The sequence below is a fragment of the Centruroides vittatus genome, unplaced genomic scaffold (genome assembly GCF_030686945.1).
Source record: "Centruroides vittatus isolate TY-2023 unplaced genomic scaffold, ASM3068694v2 contig_157, whole genome shotgun sequence".
Taxonomy (NCBI): Eukaryota; Metazoa; Arthropoda; class Arachnida; order Scorpiones; family Buthidae; genus Centruroides; species Centruroides vittatus.
Genome location: NW_027120963.1, coordinates 199,418 through 209,445, shown reverse-complemented (window position 1 = coordinate 209,445; position 10,028 = coordinate 199,418). Strand labels below are relative to the sequence as shown.

General features: G+C 35.1%; 1 protein-coding gene across 1 annotated transcript in view; it reads right to left on the bottom strand.

Moving 5' to 3' along the window:
* Nucleotides 1–3,475: 3,475 nt before the first annotated feature.
* LOC136968785 (bifunctional 3'-5' exonuclease/ATP-dependent helicase WRN-like) overlaps nucleotides 3,476–10,028 on the bottom strand; it is a 122,056-nt gene continuing 115,503 nt past the window's right edge. The window contains 10 exon segments of the mRNA XM_067262821.1: nucleotides 3,476–3,779; nucleotides 4,248–4,393; nucleotides 4,464–4,716; nucleotides 4,850–5,128; nucleotides 5,686–5,782; nucleotides 6,398–6,510; nucleotides 6,513–6,613; nucleotides 6,824–6,855; nucleotides 6,939–6,994; nucleotides 8,351–8,401. Coding sequence (XP_067118922.1) covers nucleotides 3,651–3,779; nucleotides 4,248–4,393; nucleotides 4,464–4,716; nucleotides 4,850–5,128; nucleotides 5,686–5,782; nucleotides 6,398–6,510; nucleotides 6,513–6,613; nucleotides 6,824–6,855; nucleotides 6,939–6,994; nucleotides 8,351–8,401 — 1,257 coding nt within the window. The 3' untranslated portion in view covers nucleotides 3,476–3,650.

Here is a 10,028-nt window from a genome sequence, read left to right as displayed (position 1 = left end):
ATTTTGAAAGAATACTTATGAGTACACTTATAAGGTCACTTAGAAGGATACATTATAAGTATACACGTAAGGTATCTTATAAGAGTATCTTCTTACAGCCACCTGAGAAGCAAAGAATTTTAAATTCTTCTTATCGGTATCCTTAGCCGTTTACCAAATAATATAAAATTTACTTACAAGCCATACAATCCGTAGCAAGTTTGCTGGAATGCATCAAGTCTGTCACTGAAGCCATTATACAAATTTCCTTTTGATAAAATTACCCACTTTTTTAACAAAATTAAAATAACTCTTAAACAATGTAATTGTTTTTGATTAACAAAACAAATTGCTTTCAAATCATCATTCTTTAATCTAGTATGTTTATTCAAAGACTTTAACAATATTAAAATTATAGATATAAAGTTTTTAGTGTTTTCAGTTTCATTACCATTAATTTCTTTTAAAGCGTAGTTCATTTTTTTCAAAGCATTCTTTTTTCTGTGTTGTTGTTGTATGCAGTTTCCAGCAAACTTTAATAAATATTTTCTATTTGTGAAAATTTCTACATACAGTAGAGCATCGATTATCCGACCCTCGATTAACCGATCGCGTTCTAGTCGGCAAATTCAAATGTCCACTAGTGATGTAGCGCTACAATATTTGGCTATGTCTTGGCTACTTTATTATTGTTTTTAAATTTTTGCATGTTTTAGCTGGCAGCACTGGCTCGACCACGAAAGAAAGGCTAGTATTTAAACCAGGCCTAATGCACTATACTAATATTGTATTTTTTCATAATTTTCGGTTATCCGACCAACCCGTCCCCAATTTATTCGGATAATCGATGCTCTGTTGTATATCAAAAATCATTTCTAATATATATCTTACACGGCATTATTAATATGATTTTGAAGGGTGCAGAACGTATTAAATTACTTTAAAAATAAACATAATTATATCATTCGATGTCAAAGTATTTTGTATATCTTAAAAATAATTAATTCTATCCCAGAATCCCGGGTCAAGCAAAAGACCGGGAAATGAGAAACCCTAGTAATCGACATACACAGACTACAACTACGGGAAATTTTCAATGATGTCGCCATGATAATAAATAAGAAAAATAAACATTGGCACGAAAAAGACTTCCAGGTCTACTTTGTGCTTTCAAATCGTTGCATGTACTGTACATTAATTTGGCAGAAGGGTAGAACATCTTTCAGCAGTATCAGTGAAGGAAGTTTGGGGCAATGGATGTATGAGTTATTAATAAGGGGAGATGAAATTAGGGGAGAGGTGGGGTGACCAAGCATAGTAGTTAAGTATGTCTTCATAAATATGGTGTCTATAGAAAAATTATTAGAATTAGTTTAGTTTATTTGGTTAAGGTAAGGTGACATGTAAGTGATTTGCTAAGAAGGATGCATCCCAGAAAAACTTTTATGTAAAGTTGGTCCCTATTTACATGTTACTAACGTGATGAAATCCTACAATACTCCATGTGGACAGTCCGTTGACCGTGCGCGAACCCATGTCCGACTACAGGTGTTTGGCGGTTTTATAGACTGCGGTATTGGAAATTACTTATTGGGATGCAATTTAAAAATTCTACATCTATGAATTTCCACTTTCTTCAGCCTGTGTCTGTGTTCTTCCTTACTCTCGAGAATGGAGTTAGATAGATGAACATCCAAGACCAGATATGGAAATCAAAAGAGCACGAGGCCCAGATTAAGTATATACGAACTTCCACTTCTAATCTAAAATCATGTACTTCAATTTAAAAATGTTTCCCGAATGGAGTGAGATGCATAACCGGCACGACTATTGCTAACAGGAAAAGTATGATGTACGGGGGCAGAACGCAGGCAGATGCTATTTGTTGCAGTAATGGCATAATGGCACGTCTATATCATTGTCACAGTAATTTAGTGAATATAATATATATTTTTTGTAAGAATTATATATACTTTTATTTTCTACATTTTTTGCCAATAGATGACACTACATGTAAAGACAGTAAATAAATACAGACAGAAATTAATTAATATATAGAAATCCAATCGATATTTTGTAAGTTAGAAGTATGTCAATAACTGTCGAGTTTCGTAGCAATTGGTCGAACGGCCTAGGTGTGCATAGCGAACAAACACTCAAACAATCTTTGTTTCTTCAGCACAAGTCCTAAAGTGCGTTGAATTAGACACAAGATTTTTCCCATTTTTGCTTTATTCATTGGTCGATACGCGTTTCGGGTCTCTAGTACCCCTCTTCAGTCAAATTTTTATTCTGTTGTTTGTAGTTTCAAATGTATCAGTTCATTTGTATAATATTAAAACAAATAATCCTCATTTATATATATAGATGTGCCGGGAACTAAAGCAGAGCATTAATTACTTTCTGGAAAAACTGACTGACACCACTTTCGCTTTCACAATTAGAATTACTTCACTTCTTTCAACACTAAATATTTATCACGCGTTAACGATCGTTACTCACTTAATCTGAATGAAATTAAATAATATCAATCTGTAATTCAGCTTTTTATTGATTATCCACAATTAAAATGGTGAAATGAAATATAAAAATCAAACAATGGGAAAAACATTTACAAGGGGAAGAATTAGTTAAAATATTCTCCACCAGGTGAAAAAGTGCCGCTATAAGTATGACATAGACAAGTGGACAAAATATTGTTAGAAGAATAAAATTATATTTTACTACTTTTACTTACTGTAAATGTGTAAAATATACTTTGTGCGCTCAATGAAGGATCGTTCGTCTCAGAGTGCCATACGCACACGATAAACACAACTCCTCGACTGAACGGGGCCACATTCGTAAATCTTTTTCCTATGGTGTGAATCGTGTGTGTACGGAGTTTCATTCGATACGGTTCGGTACAGCCAACTCTCGTCAATTTAATTCAAACTACCCTGCACTTACCGGCATTTCACTCTTGCAAAACATTTATCCAATACTTTAATGTGTATTAAACAGTGGATTTTATACAAGACTTATTGCAATTGCTACTAAAGTATGAAATCCAAACTACACAGATTTTTTACTACGCGATTCTTGGTATGTTGTGGTTTGGTATATTGAACTGTACTTACCGCGGTTGAAATGGGGTCGAATGGTATATCAAATTATTTGTAATTTGCTTGTTTTTAACTTTTAAAATAAACTGCACAAGTTAAACAACTTTTTAAGTCACATTGACGTCTTTATTCACAGACGATGACTCAGAAGCAGTTTGAGAGAGTCGCATCTCTAGCAAATCTCGTTTTTAATAAAGTTCTACCATTATTATTTTTTAATTTACATGTAAATGTGCGTGTTATATTAAATCGCTTCGACCTGCCGTTGTTGTCGGAATTAGTAACGCGGCCCTCCCTCCTCTCGAAAACTTGGGGACTCCAGTTCTACGGTAACGATGTGCGACCGAAAGTTTTTTGAGGATTACGTATTTTCAAAAATTTGACAATAAACAAACAATATAAAAACGTATTTAAATGTACGAAAAATATTTACACAACTTTTTACAATAATTCTCGAAGCTCGGTACGTATTTTCGAGCTGTCTGGAAAATTACGTAGAAAAAATGTTTGCGGGCGGTAAAATGGAAGCGATGCGCGTCCACCAAAACTCGCCACGCCAACTCCATTTTACAAATTAAATAGTGTGTTCTTTTTCTTGTGTCTGCCCACACACGAAAAGGATGCGGCTGGCTCGGAATGTTTCCTCTTTCCTTCGTTCTTCGGGAAACTTTCTGAAGTTTCTTTGCTCGGTTCGGACTGAAAATTAAAGTGAAAAAAACATTCAAATTTGTAAAAATGTACGAGATTAGACGCGGAATCTGTCGGGTCACATTAACAATTCACCATGTTCTAATTAATGACTAGCACTACCACCGGGCAATTTCCGTCGTTAATTTCGTCTTCCAAGTTACGTCAGACGAAAAACAGCCCGGAAAGGGTTCCTAGATGCGTCTTTTAACGTCATTTCTGCTATGAAATTTAATGTTTCCATAACTGATTATGTTCCCATAGCATCTCAAGGAAGCTGGGACCTGGCTCGGAATACTTTCTCGAACAACTACTTATTGTGCCATTACGCTGCCGGAACCGACCTGGGTCCGAAACAGTTATTTGCCTCCTCTTATCGCTCGCCACCCGTCCCATCTACCACGCACGTCAATCCTGTATATTGTGACGAATTGTTAAAGTTTGGTTAGGTCAAACTGGTGTCAAAGCACATCGTACCTGACCGACGGACTCTTCCGGTGGCAATTTTATGACGCTCTCTTTCGCCCCGTATTTGCATTCCAACAGGGCCAGGACCAGTTTGATGTGATCGAATCCCACGTGCTCCGGCAAGAGATCTTTAATCGGCGTTATGCGACTGATGTCTGAAAAACAATCGTTAGAACGTTTTGACTTGGTAATTACACAGAAATTTAAGAAGAAAAGGACACCCACTGCCATTTATCGGTGGCGAAAACACCGTCTTCTCGATCAACTCTCTCATTTCGGCGGTGACGCCCAGACGTTCTACGTTCAGCGGGAGACCGATTCTGATGGACTTCTGCAGGTGAGATACTACGGTGGAGGGAGCCAGACCCCTGGCGGATTTTATTTCTGTCAGGTCTTTACCCTCGATTTCAAACATGGTGTAAGATGTGGCTTCTGTCTGTGACAGTTGTCCCAATTTGTCCCGATGTTGGTCGTCGATCTGAGAGGTAAATACTATTTGAAAAACTACCATACTGTATTACTGCATGTTAAATCTCATGTTATGGAAATTCTTTCTTATTTTGTCCATAAGTTCCAACGCAAAAACACATTTAAAATGTCACAATACTTACGCTCGAATAGTTTACCACGGATTGGGCAATTTGGGGAAATACGTCGCCTTCCAGATGGTTTTTAGAGCAGAAGTCAGACACGAAAGCCACTATTCTCCCTCCAAATTTTTTCACCCGTGAATCCGCAACATCTTCCAGTCTTGCCAGATTCTGCAGGGAAGTGGGCCGGTGCAAGACGCAGTCCAATAAATTTTTGTTGCTGAACACCATGTAGGGGGCAATTTTCTCTTCGTTGGCAATTTCATTTCTTATTTGCATTAGATTCTTGTACAATGTTCCCTGAAAATACAAAACGACATATCTTAATCAAGACGGTATCTTTATGTATCTATCGAGGGTAAATTTGCTCCTTGTTACATAAAAGCTTCTACAAAAAGTTAATATACAATCAGTTATTAACACTTTCTTTCTCGGACAGAATTTCCAGGTGGAGCAATGAGGCCCGAAAATTTACCACTGCAACAAAAGTCAAATCTGCCAAATCGATTTCTTTATCTGTTTTCAAGACCGCAAGGTGCGAGTATTGGTGCAATCTTTGGCAATCTCTGAGACACGCTTTTGTAATTTTTGTAAACTCCTTTGGCTTAAAATCCAAAACTTTCCACCTGGATTCTGGAATGTGCAAAAACGGAAATTTGCCTCCTTACACAAAACATTTAGCAGACAAAAATGCCGGTTAAACACTTATTTGAAATTAGTCTAGAGGCAGCAAAATGTATGAGACAGTCCAAAGTTCGATTCCAGTAATGTCTTAAATTCGGTTTTAGAAATTTCAAAACCATCGGAGCTGTGACGAAAGAAATTCGCATGGAGTTCGGTGGAGATAGCAGACTCACCTTCAGTTCCTCTTCCCTGGGATCCAAAGGGACGACATTCTCTTCATTTTTCTCTGTGGTGTAAGTCGAAAGTTCGGTTTTCCTTTCTGCAAATCTGCTTTAAAATAATAATGGCGGAATTAGTCATCAAACTGCAAACTCGTTTTTACGAATTCCCTATTAATCTTTGTTTTGAAAGAAAAGCTACACACTTATAAGTATTAAGTTTGCTCATTGTGCTGTTAAACAAATTCGAATATAAACAAAATGGAACAAAAATTTAAATACAAATAAATTAACAATTTTGTTTATATTCGAATTTGTTTAACCTGATGATGGCCAACAGATTTGAGTGAAAACGTTTGTTGCGTGTTTTATTAAACTTCTCAGCAACTTAAGATGTGGAGTTTTGATTTACGTTTTTCCGAGTGAGTTTTACTCAAACAAGGAGGTTCGTCATGGACTATAGTAAGAGATACCATAAATTCTGTACTAGAAAGTCTAAAATTGAATGTGAAAATTAAATATCTAGATTTACCGGAGGGTCTATTAATGAAGTACGTTTGATTGGCATTGCATTTGTTTGGACCCAAATGTGCCTACCTTTTGAAAAAGTGGTGGTGAGATATCGTAAATCATCAAGTCTGCACAGAAACTGCTTGTGTCCAATGTAAATTCAGAACTGTCATTAATCCTCACAAGTCGTAACTGATTAACTGAACTTTCTACTTACCTTTCTGTCTTCTCTAGGGTTTTCACGACTTCACTTCTGGGACGAACTTTAAGTAATTTGGAAAAAGGTTCTATCAACAGGGAAGGTGTTGAGTCGGAACAGTTTTCAGCCAAGACTCGGCCTTCTGCGACAGGGTCGGCACGTAATAGACCACCTTGCTTCCGGGTATGCGCTTGGCGTGTTGGTCGATGTAACTATCCATTATCAGAGCTTGGTCTGTGGAAAGATAATTTAATATTTAGAGATTGAATTGACTACTAACTGAAATTAGTAAAAGATTATGTTAGCAAAAGATTTTACAAATTTGATTTTAAAATTAAAAACTTTTTTATGAGACATTAAACGATGTTAAAGCAGATGTGTTATGGATTCAGATCTGCAAATTAAACAATAAATTCAAATTATCAACAAAGTTAGAACACTTACAAAAATCCTTCCACCACTTTTCGGTCTTGTGCCTAAATAAAAAAAATTCACAAAAGAAATTACCAGTATTAATAAACTCACATTATTGATGTATGTGAAACATAATGACACTCACTTTCCTTTTCCATAATTTCGATGACGTTTTATCCATTCGGGCAAATCTTTACTGTTCTGTAATTAGAAATTAAGTAATTATAAACACCCAAAGTTAGGAATAAAAGTAAAAAAGGAAATTGAAAAAATTCTTAAAGTACAGAGAGGAAAAAAGTCAAAGAAAGTTTCATAGAGAGATGACCTTAAATGATTATATTTGGTATGCTGTAGCTTTCAAGACAAAACCATAAATCTATCACGCCAAATTCTCATGAACAAGACGCCCATTTGCTTACATTTATAATGCCGCAATAATTCACAATCGGGCAACAATTCTGTAAATTATCTTTATAAATAAATTAGATTTTGGATGTAAAATTTTATGATGTATAATAGCAATGTTGAGGCCAAAGTTTTAAATGCGAAAACGTATACGTTGCACATTCAATGTAGCTTTCCTGCGAGCCTAGAAGTTTGACAATAGCGTTTGGAAAGTCGGTGGAATCGCGCTCGGCATTCTAAATGCCGTTGTCAAACTTCTAATCTTACGGGAAAGTGGCAGTGAATGTCTGACATACACGTTTTTGCGTTTAAAACTTCGGCCTCGACCTCGCTATTAACAAAAATAAACGCATTTGTTTTTCAAAGAATGTTGTAGAAATTCTATGACCATTTGGTGTCAAACAGGACCAACAGTTCTGTATTGTATTGAATAAACATTTAATTTTCTGGCAAAGAAAAATAACAAAATTGAGTTGATTTCCTAATTTTTGTTCATACTAGAATTGATTAATACTAATTTAGAAAATGAGAAAAATTTTCCTTAATTCCATTATTTATAAATATACACACAGTGTTCATTCACGAATCATATTTAAACAATAATGCATTAATTATGGAAATTTTCATAGTACATGACATTTCTTTTTGGTATCATGTGGATCCAAAGAAACTCACTATACTAAGCTCAATACAGAGTGTTTTTCAACATATTACTGTCAACAAATGCATCTACTGCATCAACTGAGGACTATTAATATTTACAAACAACAAATATATTAATATTTGTTTTAGATAAAAGTTAAAGATTTTCATTATAACGTTATATTAAATAGCAAGCAAGTATATTAACATATAAAAAATCAATGAGTAAATGAAATAATTGAACGACATCCAACCGTGTGAACATCCACCCTCAAAATTTTTCATTTGGAAAATGGATATTCACATTCGCAGAATTTGACCAAGGACTGATGTTTGGGAAACCCTCCAAAGCGACGAGCAGGGAAATTGCACGTTAATTTAATAAATCGAGACCCATCTCGAGTTTTAATGCAAATTAACAACTGTACAAATTATATAATAAATTAATTTGTGTGCAGATAAAGGCTTCGCCAATAAGTATATTTATGTAGAAATAAAACAAATACTTACAGAACCGATAAGTGCAAGTATGGCCTTCCGGCATCCATATCCTCCCAAATTCTGTAAAAAAAATTTCGTAGATTTGTTTTCTCAATTTACACTTCGGACGGATTTTAAAAAAGTTCATTTTGAAAAATTATAAATAAAAATAACACTAGTCCACGTGATTTTTGGAACAGATACATCAGTGATTTTTATATAATGTATTTTTCATGCTGAAACGAAAAGTGTGATACGAAATGCTCTATCTAGTCACATTATTTAGTTATTTGACTTTAAGGGAAGTCAGATGTTCAATCCCAGCCGTGAAAAAATGGCAAACTTTGACTTGTTCTTCTTGTGGTACACATTTTAACGCGTTTTTTATTTAAAGATTTTGTCAAAAAAATTCTTAAATTTAAAATTTCAATTTCAAAAGTCAACATTTTTACATTTACATTTTTACAATTCAGTAGTTTTGGAGAAAAGAAACATCCAGATATGAGTAAGATTGGTGACGAAAGAACAGCCGCCTGATTGACGTCAGTTTATAAGACCTAATTATTCCGGCACCCTTGCTTTAACCAATCGTCGACCGTGAACAAAGAAGACGCATTATCGGTCTTCGAAAACGTGTTATCTCGGTGCGGCTCAAGACATTGGCGAGTGAAGTTGTGTGTGATAATCCGTGTTCGATCGCAGGTAAAATAAATTTGGAATTTTTTTTCTTTTTTAAATTTTACCTCAACATTTATTGAAATATGTGGTGGCAAATATGCTTGTGTATAAACTCTCCGGATGTGTTTTGTTATGTATGTGGCAAATTCGCAACGAAGAGTCAACATAAATCCATTTCAAAATTGATGAAAACTGCCTATGGACTTTATTTCGGATGTCCGCTCGGAGATCGAGACAAACAATGGGGGCCGCATTTAACGTGTATTAGGTGTTATGTGAAGCTCCGCAATAATTACAAGGAGAAAAGGAGCATTTGCCCGTTGCTATACTAATGGTTTGGTGAGAACAAGCAAATCATTATGACGACTGCTACTTCTGTTTAACAAAGGTCAGAGGTTTCTCCGCAAAAAATAAAAGTAATATTGTGTATCCAAATATTCCATTGGCTAGTTAATTTAATCTCAATTTATGTTGAGGATTAGAAGCTTTACTTAATAATACTATTCTTTCTACCAAAAATATTTACCAGCCAAAGCTACAACTTGCACTTGAATTATTGGTTACTCATCATTCAATAAATTAAAACAGCTAAGATTATAAAACTACAAGATTTTTTATAATATTTATAGTTAGAACACATTAAAAGAACAAGAGATTTGTAATGGCCAAATCTTGTATAAAACTAAATTTGGAGGAAAGAGAAGGGATTCCTTGATATCACTGTGGAGGAATGTGCATGGAGTGGAGTAACCAGTATCATGCTAGTCTTTCTGGGTCACAGAGTGAGATAGGGGAACTTGACATCAGTAGTTCCAGAGTCACCATTGGATTGCATACCATTAGTCAATGCAATCCAAATCCCCACAAAGGATCTGCCATTAACCGATTAAAATGTAACGGTTATGTCTATTTCTTGCAAGTAAATTTGATCACAGTATAATGTTAACATACTCTGCTCACCAATTTTCCAACATGCTTAATTCTAAAGCGATGGTCACATAATAAAAACTCAACAATCGTGTCACCTTTT